Here is a 23,474-nt window from a genome sequence, read left to right as displayed (position 1 = left end):
ATGTAACACATTGATAGTGGTCTTTCAATTTTTATAAAATTAAAAAAAACTTCAAAACAGAAAAGTTAAAAGGATTACCATGAACACCCATATACATACCACCTGGATTCTATCACTAACATTTTACTATACGCACATCATCATATATCAATCTCTCCATCCAGCCATCCACCCAATTATTTGATGTTTTTCAAAAGTTGAAGATATGACTACATATTATCTCTAAACACTTTGGTATGCTTATCATAAACGAGTGTTCAACATCACTTTTGTTTGTTACCTCCTAAGGGAAAATATACATGCAATGAAGTGTACAAATCTTAAATGTACCACTTCATGAGTTTTGACAAATGCTTATTTATATAACACAAAGCCTGTCAAAATATAGAATATTACCATCATCCCAGCAAGTTCTGCTATATCCCTTTTTCATCAATCCTTCCTCACAGAGGCAACTGTTTTTTTTTTCCAACTATAGAATCTGGAACCCCATATAAATGGAATTTCATCTGTTCTAAAACCATCTATAAATGGGAATAATATGTATATTCTTGTGTAAGACTTTTTAAAGATTCACCTGTGTTCTTGTGTCTATCAGTAATTTGTTCCTTTTTATTGCTGAATGGTATCTGTTACTGATACTGTTTTAAACAGCAAACTCCTAAATACTACAGTATGGATTCTGATTTTATTTCATACCTTCATGTTGACATCGGCCCCATTGCCTACTAGAAGCTCTAAACACAATGCTCCATGTGTTGATGCAGCAGCAAAGTGCAAAGGAGTAAATCCTTTTTCATTCTTTTGATTTACATTAGCACCACAGTCTATAAGTTCATTCACTACAACATCTTGTCCATTATAGCAGGCTACATGAAGAGGTGTATTTCCATAGGCATTTGGTTCATTCATCTATAGGAAGAAAAAAATCTCAATGTTAAAGTAGTCTTGCTACTTGCTATAAGAATGAGAGTTATTTTATTTTTTTTAAAATTTTATTTATTTATTTGACAGAGAGAGACACAGCGAGAAAGGAAACACAAGCAGAGGGAGTGTGAGAGGGAGAAGCAGGCTTCCCGCGGAGCAGGGAGCCTGATGCGGGGCTCGATCCCAGGACTCTGGGATCATGACCTGAGCCGAAGGCAGACGCTTAACGACTGAGCCACCCAGGCGCCCCAAGAATGAGAGTTATTTTAGCGATGTTGGGGTTGCAATCAAGTTAATAAAGTGAGAAACAGGGCTAAATACACAGATAAGGCTTATAATTCTAAAGTTCTTTTTTTTTTAAGATTTTATTTATTTGAGAGAGAGAGAATGACAGAAAGCACAAGAGGAAAGAGGGTCAGAGGGAGAAGCAGACTCCCCGCTGAGCAGGGAGCCCGATGCGGGACTCGATCCGGGACTCCAGGATCATGACCTGAGCCGAAGGCAGTCGCTTAACCAACTGAGCCACCCAGGCACCCTCTAAAGTTCTTTTAAAATAACATTAACAACAGCATTTTGGTGTCAAATAGATTTTGTACATTCAGGGAATATAATTTACACATGCAATGTCTACTTCATGACAAAACTGAATGATTCCAAGAGAGAAATTTTAAGAAAATGAAAACAAAATAATGTATTTTTAAAGGTCTTCAAAGTAAGGTACAGTTATAAGAATTAACTCTAAAAATCATGACAAATGAACACAAACTGAAAATTCTGAGATATAATGAATAACATGCTTATTTTCAGCCTTTACATTTGCAGTGACAAAAGATTAAAGTTGGTAATGAAGTAAAAGGATTTTAAAAAAATGAGTGGCATCTTTTTCTATTTCATTTCTGCAACAAAGTTGGGCTCTAGATATTTTCCAGCCTTACATGTCAACATTTTACCCGAATGAATGTGCTCTTCATACTGAGAAATAATTCTTGAGCAAGTTTCTCTTTTCATTCTGTTTCTAATAAATAAAATGGGTGAATACTTTAAAGTTTACATGACTTTTACATAAAGAATGTGACCTTTGCCCAAGGAGATGTCTAGCCCTTGCCCTTATCTTCTGGGAGGTAATCTATGGCATACTTGATAGGAGTGTCCTCGTTTCGGGTGGAAGCTGGCTACAATGGATCTTAGAGTAGGAATGGACGTAGCCAATGGTCTAGGGGTAGGATGTGCCAATGCCACATAAACTAACTATGTGATTTAGGGTGTGGGCTTTGGAGCCCTCAGTTATCAGTGCACTTGGAGACTGAAATCAACCATGTGGGCAAGTGATCGATCAATCAATCACACCTATGGGGTGCCTGGGTGGTTCAGTTAGTTAAGCATCTGCCTTTGGCTCAGGTCATGATCCTAGGGTCCTGGGATAGAGCCCAGCATCCCTGCTCAGTGAGGAGTCTGCTTCTCCCTCTCCCTCTGCTCCTGTGCTCTCTCTCTTGCTCACTCTCTTTCTCAAATAAATAAAATCTTAAAAAATAAATAAAAATTAAAATAAATTAAAAAAAAATCAATCACACCTATGTAAGGGAGCCCCAATAAAAACTCTGAAAACAAAGCTCACATGAGCTTTCCTGTTTGGCAATACTATGTGCACACTGTCACACGCTGATGCTAGGAGAGTAAGGAGTCCCAACTCCATGGGGAGAGAACAATGAATGCTTTCTGTTTAGAATACTCCTGGACTCTGCCCTATGTGTCTCTTCCTTTGGCTGATCTTAATTCGTATCTTTTTTGTATAATAAACCATGAGTGTAATAGTTGTCAGTGAGTTTGTTTTTGTTTTTGTTTTAAGTAGGCTCCATGCCCAGCATGGGGCCAATGTGGGGCTTGAACTCACAACTCTGAGATCAAGACCTGAGCCCAAATCAAGAATCGGAAACTGACTGAACCACCTAGGCGCCCCTTCAGTGAATTTTTTGAATCCTTTTTTTTTTTTAAAGATTTTATTTATTTATTTGAGAGAGAGAATGAGAGATAGCACGAGAGGGAAGAGGGTCAGAGGGAGAAGCAGACTCCCTGCTGAGCAGGCAGCCCGATGCGGGACCTGATCCCGGGACTCCAGGACCATGACCTGAGCCGAAGGCAGTCACCCAACCAACTGAGCCACCAGGCGCCCTCTTTGAATCCTTCTGGTGACTTATCAAACCCTAAGGTGATTTTGGGGAATGCCCCAAACTTGTAGTTGATCAGAAATAAGGGCAGCCTTGTTTGGAGACTGTGCCCTCTAACTCTGAAGTTGGCCTCAACTTATCACAACTATATTTTAACATTTTCTTTTCTGAAATCCCTGGTAACAGAAATTGGATAAAGTGAAAAGATAACACTTAACTTTAGTCAAAGTACCTACACTTCACCACCAAAAGTTAGGAGACGGAATAGATTCTCCCTCAGAGTCTCCAGAACTTTGAGAGATTAAATTTGTTGTTTTAAGTCACTCACTTTATGGTAATTTGTTACGGAAGCCCTGGGAAACTAATAAATCATGCAACTGGAGGCCACATGTCAGTAAACGGCTCTGAGTCTGACCATTTATTCCAAAGAACTATCTGTCACCACAGTTTACAAATGTTACTTTACTGTCAATAAGACAAATTTAAAAAACTCACCAAAATGGATGTGAAACAGTAGTCAGAAACAAGATGCCTCATTTATCTAGATCAGGGGTACTGTAAGGCATTATGCTACTCTGGTGAAACAGAGCTAGAGGAACTGCTGAGAAATAAAACTTCTATCTACTTGCACTCTACAAGACCCTCCCTAACAACATGTTTGGATTTTTGTAACATCTCACAATCCCGACATTTTCAGTAACTACTTGTTTGCTTTAGGCAAAGTGCTTCATATAATCCTTAAATTAAGAGTCTATTCAGCTCTACAATTCTGCCTCGCATTCTTTATCCAACCAGATTACTACTTACCTTTTTGTTTGTTTTTGCAGCTGATCTAAAGCCCTCCTTCTAGCAGAGCCTAACCCTCTCTCCTTCTAATTTGCTCTTTTTAATCTGTTTTGAAGAACCAGATAAGTCTGTCAGAACTGTACCTAAAATAAGAGTAAATATATGAAGAGGGGCATAAAAGCACAAGTGCTTAAAGGATGGCCTGTGAAAGTGAGGTATTCTTAGCTATCTCAATTCAGGAATCAAATATAAAGTAGCAACCCTCCTAACCAAACAAATTTATACAGTAAGGAACACTTACAGTTGATGGGCAAGAAGCCTCTGGTTTTCCTGCCTAGCTCTTGCCAATATCCTGTAATGTGAACTGTTATAGTCACTTAAAGGGAGTATTAGACTGAGCAAATAATACTAACAGTAACGTAGCCACTTAGGAAAAATAACCCAAGTGTATCTGATCAGCTAAAATGGAGCTACAGGGCTTGGACAGTGATGAAGAAGAAAAACCTGTGTCATTCATTCATCTTTGAAATATCCTTTACCTCTTAATATACTTTGACTAATTACATGATCAGATATTAGTGCGATATATATTATGTGAAGGACTACAAATATCTAATTAAAAGATAAAAATATTATTATATAAAATTATCTTTAAGGGGCGCCTGGGTGGCTCAGTCGTTAAATGTCTGCCTTTGGCTCAGGTCATGATCCCAGGGTCCTGGCATCGAGCCCTGCATCGGGCTCCCTGCTCAGCGGGAAGCCTGCTTCTCTCTCTCCCACTCCCCCTGCTTGTGTTCCTGCTCTTGCTGTTTCTCTTTTCCTGTCAAATAAATAAATAAATAAATCTTTAAAAAAATAAAATAAAATCATCTTTAAAATTAGAATAACTTCTGCCAGCAATGAAATCACATATAAAATGCCTCCTTCATTTATATTGCTCAATCTATATACCTACATCAACTCCAAGATCCAGAAGGTACTTGACTACGCTGATCATTCCACTAGAGGCTGCTGCATGAAGAGGTGTATAAGACTTCTTATCCTTGCATGTCACTTCAGCTCCATGTGCCACAAGTAATTTCACTACTTCAATGTGACCTGAAAATGTGTTTATGAGGGGGAAAAAAAACAGATGAGTATAGGAAAATATGAAATATAATCCTGGATATCTTTTAAAAAAAAGGTAAAAATGCAAATTACCTAAATAATGCATAAGTCACCAATGAATCAAGTTATAACCAGAGAAAGGATGGAAGAAAAAAATAAGAATTCAGGTAATTTTAATAAATGTTGATAGAGGTAACTAACTGAAAACAATATATTTGATTATTTTATACAGTGACAACCTTTTGTCTAGATAACCCTTTGTCTAGATCTTGCTGTTTTCAAGATTGTTTTATTACATTCTCAAGTTCTGAAATTGGCGTTTTATATCTAATGTAACACATTAGTTTATGCTTCTCTGCCTTAGTGGAATCTTCTACTTGAAAATCTGGGAATGGCTGGAGCTTGTTTCTTAAAAACGTTAGGTTTTTAGAACATGTGGTTAAAAACTTCTTTTCCCCTATTATTTCCACCAAATGTCCTTAACCAACTTAGTTTGCTATTCACCTCTGTATCAGTCAGGATAGGGTTATATGTGCTGTGGTTAACGATCAATTCCTAAATCTCAGTGGCTTAACAAGCATTTTATTTCTTATCAACACTATGACAGCTTGGCAAGAGGGGTCTGCTAAGTCACTCAAGGACATAGGCTCATATAGCTGACACCGTCTTGAACGTGGCCACTGTGCCAAAAGGAGCAATAGACTGTAGAATCTCAAATCAGCAATTAAAAGCTCTGGCCCAGAGGTGATGTGGCTTTCAGTTCACTAGTCAGAATTAGTCCCAGGCCCAACCACACCATACAAGGAGGCCAGGAAGGGGAACATGCATCCAGAAGGTGGGAGAACCACTATTCTCCTTTTATATCTCCTTGGTCTTTACCAGATTAGATTAAACTCTGCTTTCTCCTTCTTCCATAATGCTTCCCACATCTGTGCCTTTGTTCATGGGATTCCTTCATTGCATGGAATGTTTTGCTTGGATGTCTCTTTGCAAGCATTGCTACTAATCCTTAAAGGCCCACATCAGTTCCCATTTTCCCCAATTAACTCAGTCATCTCTCTTTCCTGTAAGTCTTATAAGACAAAAGCACCATATATACCTGTAAATACTATCTAACAAGTATATAATACCTTCTGATGGTTCTTAAACTCAAATCATTATTTAATTGCCCCAAATTACTTTTATGTATTAACTTCCCAAATACATATCTTCAAAGGCAAATATCGTATGCTCTTATGTTCTACTTCTTCGTATATTCCATAGGGCTGAGAACAGTGCTATGTGCAAAATAGGCACTCCATAAATATTTGTTACATTAAACGAATTGTTCATGATATCACTGAATAGGGAATGAGTATATAAAGTTAATAACTATAAAAATGAGGCTCTCAAACACAGGCCCCCCCCTCTCCCTTGACAAAAATTAAGCCAGGATACAAGATCACAGAATCAAATAGATTTTGTTGTTTATATGTAAATTACCAATTAAAATGGATACTTTTAGCTATTTTTTCCCCATCTCATTAAGAAATATCTACTATTATTTGTAGGAAAAACCAAATGAATATCTATCAAATCATTAGGTGCCAAATCAAACATACTTATCATGTAAGAGTATTAACTGGTACAAAAGATCCCTCACTATACACTACTTTCTTATCTATGGCTCCAGAAAGATAGCTACTTGCATTTATTGTAATGCAGTGAAAATCAGTACCCAGGAGGCTCACACATAAATACAACTTTTCAACTGGGCAATGCGTATTATTCACTAATATGTCAAAAAGAAACAAAGTTCTCTTGATGCTTAAGACTAGCAGGCTTAATGGAAAAACAGTTCAAAATCAATACATCATTTGGGGCGCCTGGGTGGCTCAGTTGGTTGGGCGACTGCCTTTGGCTCAGGTCATGATCCTGAAGTCCCGGGATCGAGTCCCACATCGGGCTCCCTGCTTGGCGGGGAGTCTGCTTCTCCCTCTGACCCTCCCCTCTCTCATGTGCTCTCTCTCTTTCTCGCTCTCTCAAATAAATAAATAAATAAATCTTTAAAAAAAATCAATACATCATTCTTAAGTAAATGACACAGATCATATTAATTGTGTGTATAAACTAGTAGATTCCAGGAAGTATGAATATCAATAAAACTTTATTTGGAAAGGAGCTATGCATAGGCAAATTTACAATCTTAAAATTGATAAATATTTATTTAAGCACATTTCAGAAATATGGATAAATTCCTTTACTGGACCACTGAAAATGAAAAAAGAGGCTTCTCTACAGCCAGTTTGGGGTGACTTATTTAGAAGAAAAACGGGAAGAAAGCTCTAGAATGAAATAAATGATATTGTTCTACCTAGGTGGACCCTGGCCAGACCAAGTATGTGTCTTCCTTGTCAATTTATAGACTGATGCTACCAAGACGACTAGGTTTCATTTAATTCATCTTTGTGTAGTTTTAGAAAATGGCATCCATTAGACATGCATGGCATACATAATTTTACTTGGAAAATTCCCTACATTTTTCTTTTCTTCATTAACGTGTAAAAAAAGTAAAATGAGCTGTGTTCAGAATTGTAAGTTTTTACAAAAAGGAAAGGAGAAAAAAATACCACTTCAAATTTATTAAAGTTATGCACTGCTTTAAGAAGAAATAATATGAGTTGCTAATCAAGGTAATTAATATTTATTCAGCACCTTCTATGTCAAAGTCATCATAGTAAGGTGATTGGAGGAAGAACTTGGCTGGATATTGCTAAAAGTACTGAAGTGACAGGAAAGATGAATGTGTAAACGGGATCTTAATAGAGGTTCATGGTCACAGCAAACATGGGGTAGGGAGGAGGAAATGATCAACTCTTTGGGGAAAGAGGTGTCGCTCTGAACCACTGACAGATAATTCAGTAACAGCATAAGGATAAATGGTAGAGCCTAACAGAAAAGTAAGGGGAACTTCAAACAGGGGACAGAAGGCCAGGGCAAATAAGGAAGTTTGTGAGGAAGTACAAGATTACATGTAATTTTAGTGTCTCTTGCACTAATATTGACAGATTCTCTGGATATAATCTAGAAGGGACTATGACCTGGACTTCTGGGTTGTCTATTAGACCAGTCAATTGCTCCCTACTTTTACATGTTTAGCTCTCTTTAATCCTGAATGCTTAGAATAGCTGAACAGTTTTAGAAGCTATGTGTCATTACTCCTCTTTTTCCATGCTGAAAGAGAAAGGGAATTATAAATCCCTCAATGTTTATGCTCAAAAATTAAATAAGGTCCAAGAAACATGGAATATCTTTTTTAATCCACAACTGGCCTGAAAGCGACATCTAGTGCATCAAGGAAAACAAAGCCATCTGAGGAGGGCTCCTGATATATACACACCCAGCTATTCTGGGAGCTCAATTAGAGGCAATCCACAAAATCCTCTGGCCTTCAATTTCATGAAAACAGCTGCTTAGTTAAGTCTTAATTCTTTGGAGGTAAAAGGCCTGATGCATTCTGCTTCAAGTTTAAACCTCTTAATATAAGGTATATGGTTTTAAATCATGCAAATCAGCTGCTCCTAAATGGTCTGGAAGGATAAGGTACACTAGAATATTCAGAAAAGTCCCTCAAGACTTAAAATATGAAAAATGTATAGGTTGTGAGGAGGGGACTTTAGGATGCTACAGGAGACTTGTTTCTGGATGTTTACCTCCAAGTAACAGAAGAAAACTGCCCATGATATAACTAGAGGCACAAATATTTGATGTGAGAGAAACATAAGAAGCTCCAAATGTTCAGCTTTTGGCTTTCAAAACAGGGACATCTGCTAAGGATGTTAACCTTAGGAACCTTCATTTTTGATATTCCTTTACACTCATGTTAAAGGTCAGACTTGCAATTCAATATGGATTCTGCTGCATTTTTTTTACTATAGGCAAAAAATTTTCCTGGACTGTTGGGTTATCTACATAACTAGTTTGAGTGCGTTTATTTTCTTCCACTATAATGTTTCACAATTTTACATAGTTTTAAAAATTAATAATCTTCCATCAAATTTTCCTTTAATCTTTTATTTTTATATGAGAGAAAGGAAAAGGCAAAACCAAGAGCAGGGAGTACTGAGGATAAGTTACGCCTATAAGAAGGGTGGCTAGCTAAATGTCTTTGTAATCAGGCAATATGAGTGGTAAATCAGGGAATGACTCCAGTATTACACAGAAGAGGTCAGTCCATATGTGATTTTTCTTAAGCCAGAGGAGCCAGAATAGCAGAAGTAGAATTATAACCTTTGGCAGGGAAGAGAAAAAACTTGAAAAATGAATGTCTATATTCACGTCTTCCAGACATACAATCCTGGCCGTGCAGGACTTGCAAGGTTCATGGCAGGTTTTACTTCCTCCATGCTTAGAAATTTATTCTACATGCATGGTCTTAGCACCCAAAAGCCAATATTTCTATTCTGCTCTTTTTGTGCACTTAAAAATATCCTGAGGTAAGCTCAAGACCTGCTTGCTCTCTGCTGTCCAAGTCACTCAAGAACCAATTAATGTTTTTGTCAGCGTTCTGGTCACAAAGTCGCATGGTCTTGGGTCTACCCCAAGACTGTTTTCCCATGAGCTCTGTTAGTTTTAGAATGCAATTTTGCAAATCCTAAGATTTTTCAAGAACATATATATCATGTTACTACAGAAAAACCTATACTCTAAGCCTTAGTTTCTTTCTCTGAAATTACTGTTGTAGAAATCAAACACGATGATGCCTACTCAACCCAGTGGTGGCCCAAAATAATAGGATTCTTAAAAGCATCTTCATAACCTCTACCTTAATAGTCCCATAAAAACAAGGATGGATGTAAGAATGGGCTTTTAGTAAACACCAACTTAAATTATGTTTCCCAGACCTGTGTCTAGGGTGTCTCTTCCTTTAAAGATAAACAGAATTATTTTCAATCAGCTTTTAGAAGAGGACCCAACACGCTCCTGTTCTGGTAAACCTCTCCCACTACCAGGCTGGTTCCACTTGGGCAGCAAATTTAGATATGGTGTAACTTCCCACTATCCTAAAAAACAGATGTTATACCAAATGCAAGAACTAAAACGTACAAATTTTCCTGAATACATAATGTCAGAAAATGAAATTTAAAACGTACATACCCATATATGCTGCCCAATGAATAGCCCGTCTATCTTTCTTGTCAAAAGCATTAATATTGGCACCTCTAGACAAGAGTAGTTTGACCATCTGTAATAAAAATAAACAGTTTCATCAAAATTCAGAAGTAGAACTATTCATGAATATCCCTTATGTTGACTACTCATCTCAATCTCTCTGGCACTGAATTTCTGCATTTGTAGAAAGGAAGGAGCTAGACTAAACCCTGAAGACCCTTCAATGTAATTTAATAAATAATAGGACAAAATATGAAAAAAGGATTCACAATGGGTGTTATTGAAGTGGGTATCAGTATCTTTTAAAGATGCTACTTTGTGTCCTGATATTTTATGAACAATGAAGTACAAATCTGGAAGGTCTAAAGGTGGAATACTTAACAACAGGTTTATTTCTTTTAATAGCCCAAGGTGTTTTTAAAATGCAAAGTGCATTCTTATCCCAGAAATGTCTTAAATTTAATTCAAACACAAATATACTATCTATAATATGATTAGATCTGAAGGTCAATGCACACAGTCTGCTTACCTCATAATGTATCAAGAACAGTATTTCTAGTCCGTCTAACCATATTTACAATAGTTTCCCCATGGGAAAGGGCACTCCATGTTTCAAAAAAGGGACACATCTGTGGCCTTAACTGCAGCGAAGGCAAGGATTCTTTATGTTGCAGAGAAACAGTGAAAACACTGTAGCCACTAGCTCTCAGCCATGGAATCTTGGGAATGTCACTTTACCTCTTTGAGTTTCTGTGTCTGCAACAAAAATGAAGGACTGGACAAGTTGTCCTCAAAGGTTCTTATAACTCTGTGTTTTCTTCTTTCTTAAGCCTTCTATATACACATAAATCTCACTCTTTGCCATGACAACATCTAACATTAGGCGATGCTTGTTGTATAACTAAATATTAATTTTCTTAATTTTTTATTTTTTATTGTTATGTTAATCACCATACATCATTAGTTTTTGATGTAGTTCTTAATTTTTTTTTCTTTTGATGGTCTGTTACCAAAGAATTTTTGACTAAATGTTGATAATGAACTATAAGAAAATCTTTTCCAAACCCTGCCTTCCTTTGCTACTATCTTTCTGGGAGCACTATGAAATGCTCTGTCTTTCTGGATTATTTTTTCCACAACAACAGAACATATTTTTCACATTGTGTATAGCTGGCAGTGTTCTCCTTTGTCTCCCCAGGTTCACCATGAAATTCAAGTGCATGGGTTGTATTTGATAAGTAAACTTCTAAAATTGAGAAATTTATATCATGAATTTTATCATGAAGTCTGAGAATTTGCTAAAGGCAAAATTAGACAAAAACAACCAGAAAGTATTTTTTTTTTTGCTATTCCCCTGGACTGAATGGCTAAAAAGGGTAAGTTCACTAATAGTTGGGGGTGGGGAGTGGCATGATGAAAGGAGAATCACTGTCTAAATGACCACCACCTACCTCACCATGTCCACTAAAAGCTGCATGATGTAATGCAGTCCTCCCCGCTCGATCAGACACGTTTACATTACTCAGAAGAGGTACCAAAGCTTCAGCGCACTTTACAGCTTTATTAGCAGCAGCTATGTGTAAAGGGGTTTGCCAATTTTTGTCTCGAGCATTAACATCTGCAGAATGCTTCAAAAGTATCTGCACTGCTTCCTGAAACATATATGATATGATTAGGTTACAAAAGACAAATGAGTTAACAGTTTTATTTTTATTTTTTTTAAAGATTTTATTTATTTGTCAGAGAGAGAGAGAGAACACAAGAAAGGAGAGTGGCAGGCAGAGGGAGAAGCAGGCTCCCCGCTGAGCAGGGAGCCTGATATGGGACTCAATCTCAGGACCCTGGGATCATGACCTGAGCTGAAGGCAGACGCTTAACTGACTGAGCCACCCAGGTGCCTCGAGTTAACAGTTTTAGAAACTGTATATATATTAAGGAACTAGTATTTCCTGAGGAAATAAAAAGTCTGGTAGAACCTGCTACAAATGAGTAGAAATTTACCCAAAAAACAAAATATTTTGGACTTAAGGCAGGACTACTCAGAGCCATTATAAGAAGCACTGAGATAAAACATTCCCTTTTTCTGTCCTCCTATTAAAGGCAAAACAAGATCAAAATGTGCAAGAACAAATACTGACAAATATTCTTTAAAAACATTAATTATAGGGGCGCCTGGGTGGGTCAGTCGGTTAAATGTCCAACTCTTCATTTTGGCTCAGGTCATGATCTCAGGGTTGGGAGATGGAGCCCCACCGTCAGTCTCTGTGCTCAGCAGGGAGTCTGCTTGAGGATTCTCTCTCTCTCTCTCTCCCTCGGACCCTCCCCCTGCCCATGCTCTCTAAAAAAAAAAAACAAAAAACATTCACTACTTCTCTTGTTTTTCTAGATAACAAGATATAATTAATTTGTACTTTCAACAGTTTTAAGGAATAGATTGTTTTGCAATTAAATATATAAAAATTTAAAGCATACTATTAGTATACATTATATTTTACAAATGGAAAAATCACTAGTATCTAGTTTATTAGAGACAGAGAGAAAGACAGAGAAATAGATGCTGTACGGCTAATTGGTAAAGCTGATGTTAACAAGGCAATTTAAAAGCTTAGTATCCAAAGGAATTTGTCACCCAGAAGATGATGAAAACTTCACAACACATATATAAACTGGACTCATGGCTAGATACTAAGGACTCCAGTATGCTATCTACATTAAGCAATACAGTCAGAACTAAACTTAGTGAAAATTTCTCCTTGCAGTGATAATCCTATCTTTGGCAGATGAATGATGAAGTACACATGAAATGAAAAGGACCAGAATCAGAACTAAGCCTAGTAATACTGACCTTTGGTTTTTTCTTTCTTTTCTTTTTCTTTTATTTATTTATTTTTAAGATTTTTATTTATTTGAGAGACAGAGCATGTGCGAGCTAGCAGGAGGAGGGGTAAAGGGAGAGGGAGAGAGAATCCCCAAGCAGACACCCTGCTGAGCGTGGAGCCTGACATGGGGCTCACTCTCCCAACCCTGAGATCATGACCTGAGCCGAAACCAAGAGATGGGCCCTTAACCAACTGAGTCTCACCCAGGCACCCCAGTGACCCTTGATTTCCTTAAAACAAACAAACACCATGAAAAGTGTTCAAAAGCATCAAGCAATTATCAATATGTAAAGTAGCAAGGAAGACTAAACAAAATACTACTATCTGTGATTCACACATAGTTTTTTTAAGCCTTTCAAATGAAAGGTAATCAGAACTGTTTGAAATATGGGAAAGACCCTAAGTATTCAACAAGACTGACAAAAGACGAGAGATGCCCAGTAATCTATCAATCTGCTAAGGAAGTCAGCCAGCAAAGATACAAATGGAGACCTACCCTAGAACCCACAATTCTACTCTAGTTATCTGCCCAGGAGAAACTTAAAAAGACCCACCCATCCAAGAATATCCACAGTAGCTCTATTCATAAGAGCCAAAAAGCAGATATGCAAACTGTTGTACATCATACAGTGAAATACTCCTCAGCAATAAAAGGAATAAACAATGTACACAATATGGAGGATTCTCAAAAATATTAAGTTGAACAAAAAATTCAAGACACAAGAGCACGTAGTGTATGATTCCATTTTTATAAAGTTCTGGAATAAGCAAAATTATTCTATGCTGTAAGAAATCAGAACGGTGGTTGCCTCTGGGGACAAGGAAGACTGACTGCATAGGGACATGAGGTAACTTGCTGGAGTGATGGAAATCTTCCATATCTTGACTGGGAAAAAGGTTACATGGGTGGTTACATGGATGGATACATGTGTCAAAACTCAAGCCTACACACAATATCTTTGCATTTACTGTAAATTATACTTCAATTAAAAAAAAAAGGAGTATGGAGAAAGGATACAGAAAGGAAGTGGTACAAACACACCATCAGGATTCTCCATCTCAAGAAGGGCATATTGTGACTTGGGGGATAAAATGAACACTATACTGGGAAATGTTAGTTGGTGTGCTGATGGATATACCAGAAAATAATTAAAAACAAAATGAAGAATTTATAATTGGATAAATTAGGCAAACACGGCATACTATAGATGCCAGGCTTGCCTTATTCATTCCCACTCTGGAATTCACAGTGCATACATTAAATCTTCTGAAAAGTCTGGAGAATACTTATGTTCCATTAGCAAGAAGTAGAAAAATCAAAACTATTCTTTTGTTTCACTGAAAAGCAAAAACAAAATCCAGTTAATGGTAGGTAAGGGAAGTAAGATGGAACCTAAGAAAGGCTATAAACACAGTTACTAAGATCCTAGAATCAATAGAGAGCAATGTTTGAACCATGGGTTGACTGCTATAGACCAAATTGTGTTTTCCCACCATTCATATGTTGAAGCCCTAAACTCCCAGTGTAACTGTATTTGGAGATAGGGTCTTTAGGAAAAAATTAAAGTTAAATGAGATGAAAGAGAGGCAACCTAATCTGATAAGACTGGCGGCTTTTTAAGAAGAGGAAGAGAAAGATACCCCCTTTCTCTTTACCATGTGAAGACACAATGAGAAGTAGCAATTTGCAACCCCAAAAGAGAGCCCTCATCAGAAATGGACTCTGCTAGATCTTGATCTAGGACTTCTAGCTTCCAGACTATGAGAAAATAAATTTCTGTTGTTTAAGCCAGCCAGTCTATAATATTTTGTTATGGCAACCCAAACTAACTAATCTATGCACCATTTACCGCTCAGAACAGTATGTCAGATCACAATAGCAGTGATCTTTAAAAATTCAGAAAAAACAAATATACAGATGGGAGACATTAAACCAAATCAAATAGGCAAATTCCTCCCTCCCTCACTTCCTCTTTCTTTCTCTCTCTTTTTAGAGAGAGCACACAAGAGTGGGGGGGGGGGAGAATGGAGAGGGAAGAAGAGAATCTTAAGCAGGCTACACGCCCAATGTGGAGCCTGATCCAGGGCTCGAACTCACAACCCTGAGATCATGACCTGAGCTGAAATCAAGAGTCGGACACCTAACAGACTGAGCCACCCAGGTGCCCCTAAACAGGCAAATTTCTGGAAATTGCAAATCAATGAGCCTGATGTCATAACCTAATAAAATTCTAGATCATATTATCAGCACATCATAAGCACTGAGAAAATGATATAAGGATAATAAAGGGTATACATGGTTTTACTAATGGTAATTACCATAGTAACCTCAATAGCAATTTTTCCATTATTAGATGCTATGTATATATAAGAAATGCTGCACATGTACCTTGACTTTGAAAAAACAGCTAAGAAAATATCCCAGGACACTGATTTTAATAAGATTATGAAATATGGGGTGATGACAAAAGGTTAAATAATTTTATCTAAAGGGTATTTATTCATAGCTTGGGGTCAATCTAGAAGAGTCTGTACAGCACTAGCTGTCTGTGGCTCTGCCTTTTTAGCAATTCTTACCATTGATCTGAAGTCAGGCACAGGGAAAAGAAGGGCTAATACATTTGCAAATAAACTTTAATAGCTGGATGGGCTATTACTATCTCATGTGATAATATAAACTCAGTGTCTTGATAGAACTAAAATGTAATTCCTAGAGTTAAGTTAAAAAAGTAAATGTATATCTTCTAGAGGATCTAGCAGTGTGATGTGGCTTCTTAAAAAAACAAGCAAAGAAAAACCAAAACACACACACAAACACACACACAAAGTCCTAATACTCAGAAATCAATATATTCAGAATACTCCGCATTTACAGGGAGCTGAACTGTACACTCCACTAGAAGAATGGAAGTCACAAATCTCTGGTGATGAAACAAGTCAGCCAGCCAATATGATGAAGTGTGTGGAAGCCATGTCACTGAGGGAGAGTGGAGGAGCTCAGGATATATAACCAGAAGCAGCCTTTCTCAGCCTAGGTACAGTGAGGGAATTAGACCTAAGGCATCCTCTCTGTGATGAATTAAATTTCCCACGATGCTCTACAATGGTGTTAGCTTCCAAAGGCCTTGGAGAATTGAGAAAACAGTCACTCTGATCATCCTCTGTAGGGTTTACTTCTCTCATGGTATCTCAAAAACATAAAGCAAAACTGCCTAAAATTTTGTCTTTTCCATACCCCTATGTGGCTATATTTTCTTATTAAATGAAATTAAGTACAACTCTCTTTTGCTCTGAGGATGTAATAGAAAAAATTAAAAGAACATGGGTGAAACTGATAATCTTGACTAGGTTTCCTCCAAAAGAGTAATACTACACAGCCCAGTAATTTTTAGGATGAAAGCAGACTTAAGAAACTTCTTAAGATCACTGCTTTCTATCCTACAGCTCAGGCTAAGTACACAGTTTTAAAAAATCAGCTGTCAAGATTTTGGGAAGAACCTGCCATCTTCCTCTACCATTAATTATTTTCTTTAAGAATTTTTTGTCTGTTTCACAATCTCTACAAATATACAAAGTGTTCCTTCTTATGACTTAATTTGGCAAAACACCAATTTTAATAATCACATTCCCAAGAGTCATACTAAAAAATGGTTAGGTCTAACTTATTAATAGGTTCCAAAGACAGTAATGTTTATCTTCCTTAACTGCCCTTGTTTATAGAAACTCTTTACAAGAGGGCTAACCACCAAATATTCCCATGGAATTTCAGAGTTCAAAGTATTTTGGTTAATGTCTTAGTTTTCATGATAATCCCCAGATCTGCCTAAGATCACACAGCTAGTGTAGCCAGTTTCTCCAGATCCAAGTTCCACATTTCAACAGCTAGAGCACACCACGGACCCAGATCTAAGGTAAGATGTGTGCTCCAGCACACCACCCACTGTTCCCTCTCTCCTCCTTCCAAGTAGGAGGCTACAGCTAACACTGCCTGTCACATCTCAGGGTCTGAAATCCTTCCCAGCCACTCTGCCCCTACTTCTCTTCACTGGTTCTGGGTTCAAGACATTCACAACGAGGAATACAAAGAAGAATGAAGAGACAAGAGCTCCTTGGGCACAATGCTTTTGTAAAATGCACCTAATACATTTTAGAAAGAGAGTAAGATGACAAAAAAGAGGGTCCAGGTTTTCATTCCATCTCTGCTACTCAAAAGTTGAGTGGTTTATGGCAAATCATTAACTACAACTCCCTCAAAATATCTATCCTACAAGGGTGTCATGAGGACTGGAAGATTTGAAAAACATAAAAATGAATGTTCTCCAAAAATGTCAGTTATCTTGAAGAACAAATCATACACAGGGTTATAAATAAGAAACTGTTCTTCCCCATAAGACACCTAACACTTTAGGTTGTATATTTAGAACTGGTAAAATGTGAGATCACATCATGTTTTTGAAGTTAATTTCAGTGTTTAAACAATATTTCAATGAACTGTTACATACTGCTGAGATTATTATTTCTTGATCATGGTCAGCAGAACATTTGCAGCATATCTGGAAAGAAAAGACTGAGGAGGATTTTATAGGTATAGAAAATAATCTCTCTTGTAGGGCATATATAAGGAGGGTTTTCTACTCTCTGCACTTCAGACTCTCCAAGAGAACTTTGTCACAAAAGAGAAATGGGAACAGTTAACTTGGTCTGTACAAATTTTAAAATAAATTAACCAGTCTAGGTATTTTCAGTTGCTTTTTCCTTCTTTTGAAAACACAGAATTTGAATACAGGCTCACAGGCAAGCCTGCTTAATGCTTTTATATACAATATATTTACTAAAAGAAATTTCATACCTCACTACAAGATGCAACTGCTCTGTGTAAAGGTGTCAACCATTTGCTGTCTTTGGCATTAACTCTAGCTCCTGCAACAAGAAGAAAAAAATAAATTGAAATATTTTGCATAAAATATTTTAAATAAATCTCCTGAATTAGTTATATATAGTCCAAATTGGATAATTAACAATTGAAAAAGTAGTACTTTATTTTTTATACTTTCTGCTCATAAGTTACTACTAAGTTACAAAACAAAACTATCCAATAAGGTATTAGCTCTTTTTATTAAAAATAAAAGAAACATCATTTTATATGTAGGCTAGAAAAGCACCTTTATACAGAGCATATTACAGTAAAAATAAGGCCCCATTTTAGAATGTGTCTTGAAAAACTCAAATAAATAAGAATATTCCTATGTAAAATGCAGACCATTACAAAGTCTTCATTACATTTCTTTATTAATGAATGCATTGTGTTATAAAGCAATATAATACCAAAATATTTCTCCAATGAGGATTAAAAGTGCACTAGTACTATAAAGTTATTGTGTAAAATGGATACAGTGGCTATAGACTTAGGAAAAAAATTGAGAAAGAAAGAAATGAACAAACCCATATGTCTTTCTGGGTTATACCTAAAGGTTTAAAGAATTTTTAAAAAATCAACTACATACAGTTATTTAAAAATCATTGAGTCAATGGACAAAAATTATCCTTAACGAATATAAATGCATTTAGTAAGACAAAATGTATTAAATTTGGGGGGGTAGCATCTATTGCCTACATAAAATCCACTGATTTGGTACCTAAACCCCAAACAGAAGCAGCAACCAAACTGTAGGGTTAGTGTATATCGAAGCAGAGAGAAACAGCACTGGCTCTTAAAAGTACAGAGAAACTGGTGTGAAGAGTCTTACACTATAAGCAACCCTAGATTTATATCCAGGATCACAACTACCTGGTGCGAAAGGGCTTTAGATATCTAGTCCAACCTCCTCATTTTCTAGATGATGAAACACAGGCACAGAGAATAGCTTAACATTGAAGTCCAGTATGGTAGAAGCAAGGCTAGAATTCAGATGTCCTAATGTTTGCATTCCATGTTTTGAGTGGAGGTTCCAGGGAATAATCAAGTGCAGTGACTCTGAGTCACAGCTCTAACAACTACTAGCTATGGGTTCCTAACTAGTTGTGTGATCCCTCTGAACAAAAGTTTCTTCCTCTATAGAGCAGATCTCCTAATGCCCTGTTACAAAGGTTAACGTAATAAACATACAACACAGATATGTTAGAAGTAGATTTAAAAGTCCTGAACCTGAGAGAAAAATGATATGAAATGCAGGTGTATAAAATCATTCACAAATGTAGCAGTTGAAATTCTGAGAGTAACTGAACTCCTGAGCAGTGACAGTGAGGACACTGGAAGAATTAACCAATATGAGAGCTTTCATGATTGCTCAATTAGGCTTTGGGAGAAAGAAATAGCAGAAAGAGAAAGAAAGCAAACAGAATAAAGAAATAGCTAGAGAGAGTGGTATATTTATGTAATAAACGTGAACAACTACCTGCTAGGCTCTTCGGAGACCAAGATGGTTAAAACATAGACTGTGAGACCACAATGAAGTCAGCATTTGTTCTGGGTAAAAGGTAGAATGTGGATACTGCAAATATTTGAAATGCATATAGGTTAGAAGGTTGGAGTCCTCAGAAATGATAAAGGGACAATATCAAAGCTAGGCTCTGGCTGTTTCATTCTCCCATTTCTTTGCTTGGAACTTCAAAGGTTCTCCATAATCCTTGCACCTCTTTCTACAATGTTTATGTGCATAGAAGGGCAAATCCTGGCATTAAGGCCTGAAAGGTAGTGATTCACTCAGAAATAGTACTTTGGATAGACAAAGGTAGAAAAGAATGAGGTCTGATAATAGGTCTTCAGCAAATGGGAAGGGTTAAAGTGTGATTCCAGGTGTTAATTAACAAGAAAATGGAATGTGGCTGTCACAAAAATTGAGAAGAATCTCTATGAGCTCATAAAGATCTGAGGGAAAAAAAGTGAAAAAAGCAGTGAGAACTGGATGAGTAATGTTCTTTAATTTTATGTAGAAAATGGAAGAGGTAAGTATAAGTATCTTTATTCATATTTGCATTATATGCATAAGGAAACCCTGAAAGAACACTAAGACATTAATAACAGTGGTTGCCTATGCATTTGTGTAGGTGGTGAGGTACAATGAGAATTGGGTAATAGGGGACTGGGATAGAAAGGCAATTTCACTGTATACCACATACCTTTAAATATACCTATTTTAAATAAAATTGAAATACTACTTATTAAAAAAAAAGAAAGGAATGTATTTAAGAAGGAATAAAAGGAGTGGCCATAAAAAAATTCCAAGAATCTGGCTTCAAGTGCAAAGAGAAATGGAAAGTGACTAGGTAGACAATAAAGATAGCTTTGTCTTTCTTATGAACATAGATTATCAGATACATGGTTAAAGAAAGAAACTCTAATTTTGATGCCCATTTGGCAGCCTAAAGTAAAAGACCCTGCTGGTTTTATTCTTCCATTTTAAGTTATGATAATTAATTAATTAGTCTCTTCACTTTTAATAACAAATTTTAATAACAAATTGAAAGTTAATTTATCAAAAAACATGAGTGACTACAACAAAGAATCCACTAATGGTTTACTGAGGATACAAAATACTACTAGTTGGTACTAATGTAACAGATGATGTGATTAAAAAAAAATGGCTTATCCTTTTTAGAATTGAAAGATACTTATCCCCAGGAAGATCAGCACCATAGGATTCTAGACATCTGATCATAATCTTTCCAGAAGGCACTCATCTTATCTTTTGTTAAATCACACAGCACTAATCAAATGTTTTAATTCCTTGTAAACTAACGGTCAAGTATACAAGAAATAGTTGATCTATTTCTAAGGACACCAACAGAACAAATATCTCCCCTGCCCACATCCATTAATTAGTATACACTTTACATATTAACAAATATGGCATAGCAATGTACAAGAGTGACAGCTGGCTATAAAATGAAAAATGGCATAAGAGCAACAAACATGGTGGCACACTTCAGATGTCCAGGCTCCCAGAGCTCATCTCATGTGAATTCTGAAGATAACCAGATTTTTGTTCTAGACAGCTCCAAAATTATCTGTATATTCATAAACACAAGCTACAAAGTCATTCCAGTAATGAAAAAGGTATTTCCAGAGTAAAGTTTACCAGTCTAACAGCTGAAAACCAGCAACAAAGGCTAACAATGATGATGGAGAAAGGGAAAAAATCATACCGACTTAAAACATAAAAGTCTTGGAACAGAGAAAATCAAATGTTAATAGCTCTGATGGAAACATCACATACTTTGTACATGGCAGAGTATAATATCTGTAGTTTATAAGGATGATCTTAAGTCACCAAGAAAAGATTAATTTCTTTACTGTTTCCTAATCATTAAAAATGAAGAAAATGTAAGATAGCAGCCCCATCCCAATTATTGAAGTTAGGTTACTGGGAGACCCTCAGGTAAAGAGGAAGCACTGCTGAGAAACTGAAGACAATTAAGATAGCAATTTAAGGATGATATACTGATAACTACTACAAACCAATACTTTCAGAAAACCTCTCAAGTGCTAGGAGCACATCTCATTAAATCCAAGATAGCTATGCCCAATTGTGTATCAAATACTTTCTTTACTAGTCTCCCCCCCACAAATCCATGTATAAGGGAAATCCATGAGCTCTCCCTTAAGATGCTAAGTAAGCAGCCAGCACGTATGCCACTTCAAATATCTGAATTTAGATTCATCTTCCAGAGTAGAGATGTAATTAAGATTTCTGAAATGTTGAAAGCAAAAAGAAAAAAAAAAAAAGCAAAAAACAACTGTAGGGTAACCCAAATAGGTTGTATCCATTTGATATCACCATTAGATTATATAGAAAAATTCAGATAACCAGCTTCCTCTCACCCAGTCTTTTCATTTAATAATTCATACATATAAAAATGTACTGACAGTTTTTGAAAGAAAAAAAATTAAGGTAAGATTTCCAGAATTAGGTCAATGTCTAGCTCATCTGAAGATCAACAAGAAAATAATTTAAAAAAATAAAAAATCTGGGGCACATGGGTGGCACAGTCAGTTAAGCATCTGACTCTTGGTTTCAGCTCAGGTAGTAATCTCAGGGTTGTGAGATCAAGCCCTGTGTCCAGCTCCATGCTCAGTGCAGAGTCTGCTTAAAACTCTAAAATAAATAAATAATCTGATTTACTTACATTAGTCTATTCTGGGCTCTAGAAAACCATGCAGCTGAAGAGAAGTCTGGACTTGTGAGGAGACAGGCAGTAGTGGAAGGAGCCCAGGAGCAGCACCTATGATCTAATAATGGCTCTGTAATAGCATGCTGTGTGAGCTGAGGCTGTTCCCCAGAGCCTAGACCTTCATGTTGTCAATCAATCTCTGCCTCCTGTGCCTTGTGTGTGTATATGGGGAAGTGGGGGCAGAGAGCGAGGGAGGATGGGCCCCAGGTTGAAATAACACAGGGATCTCCTGTTTCTGCAAAATGGGTTTCAGGAGTCAGAAACTCAAATCAGGAGCATCTCATTTAACTCTAGGTCTCAACTCATCTGTTTTCTCCTTAATCTAATTAATCAACAAGATCTGCCAATTCTTTGAGTTTTGAAACTAAGTTATCAGTAAAACAAGGTTGTGCCAAGTGATCTGTATGATCCATTTCCTATTAGAACATTCTATCCTATTTTGAAATAGGTACCCAGAATAAATTATTTCATACTTATTAAATACCTTGCCCTACCTTAACATTAAGTAGATAAGGTAGCATCTTTTATAATCTATACCAGGGTGTCTTCAATTACAGTCCACAGACTGCCAGCCATCTATTTTGTAAATAAAGTTTTGGTGCAATACAGCTACACCTATTCACTGAAAGTGTTAACTATGTAGCTTTCACATTATAGAGTTGTAGAATTAAGTACTTGCCAGGTGTCTGTCTGGCTCTTTACATAAAATGTCTTTTGACCTCTGATCTAGGCTAAGGACTTGATAGTAGATACTATTAAAGTTATTTCTATTTCCACAGGTGTTTATAATAATTATAAGCAGTCCCCCTAATAATTTTCTAAAACTTCTCCTTGCAGAGAATAGTTCTCTTCTCTACTCCTAAGCCTCCGAGGAGACGGTCCATGTCCAGTGAACTGAGCTAGGAGCCAAATACTTTCATTACTCTTCTCAAACTGGAAATAATGCTTTCCTTTGGCTGCCTACCAAAAGTAATGGCAAAAGCTTCAGATTCTGTTTTCAGGCTGGGAGTGGAATAAGCAAAAAGCAACTACATTTCCACTTTTCCACCTGCAATGCGGGGGGGGGGGGGGGGGAGGGGCGGGCGGGTGTGTGGACAGCTGCTGCTGCATTGTATCATTTAAGATGGTGTTATGGACACCAGATACTGTGGGTTGAACTGTCTCCCCAACACCCTTCCCAAATTCATATGCTGCAGTCCTAACCTTAGCACCTCAGAAAGCGATCTTATTTGGAAATAGGGTCTTTACAGAGGTAGGTAATTAAGTTAAAATGAGGTAATTAAGGTCG

At 36.9% G+C, this 23,474-nt stretch overlaps 1 protein-coding gene across 8 annotated transcripts in view; it reads right to left on the bottom strand.

Annotated features, from left to right (window-relative positions):
* ANKRD28 (ankyrin repeat domain 28) overlaps positions 1–23,474 on the bottom strand; it is a 194,321-nt gene that overhangs the window by 46,359 nt on the left and 124,488 nt on the right. For 4 of the 8 annotated variants that reach the window (XM_027583594.2, XM_027583595.2, XM_027583601.2 and 1 more), the window contains 5 exons: positions 17,865–17,935; positions 11,588–11,788; positions 10,122–10,209; positions 4,834–4,976; positions 700–912 (listed from right to left, as the gene is read on the bottom strand). In XM_027583594.2, the coding sequence (XP_027439395.1) occupies positions 700–912; positions 4,834–4,976; positions 10,122–10,209; positions 11,588–11,788; positions 17,865–17,935 (716 nt within the window). The remainder of the gene's footprint in view (positions 1–699; positions 913–4,833; positions 4,977–10,121; positions 10,210–11,587; positions 11,789–17,864; positions 17,936–23,474) is intronic. The other 4 variants (XM_027583599.2, XM_027583597.2, XM_027583598.2 and 1 more) reach the window with 1 other exon arrangement.

Source organism: Zalophus californianus, chromosome 1 (genome assembly GCF_009762305.2).
Source record: "Zalophus californianus isolate mZalCal1 chromosome 1, mZalCal1.pri.v2, whole genome shotgun sequence".
Classification (NCBI taxonomy): Eukaryota; Metazoa; Chordata; class Mammalia; order Carnivora; family Otariidae; genus Zalophus; species Zalophus californianus.
The sequence above is the reverse complement of the archived record's forward strand: the minus strand, read 5'-3'. Positions and strand labels throughout refer to the sequence as shown.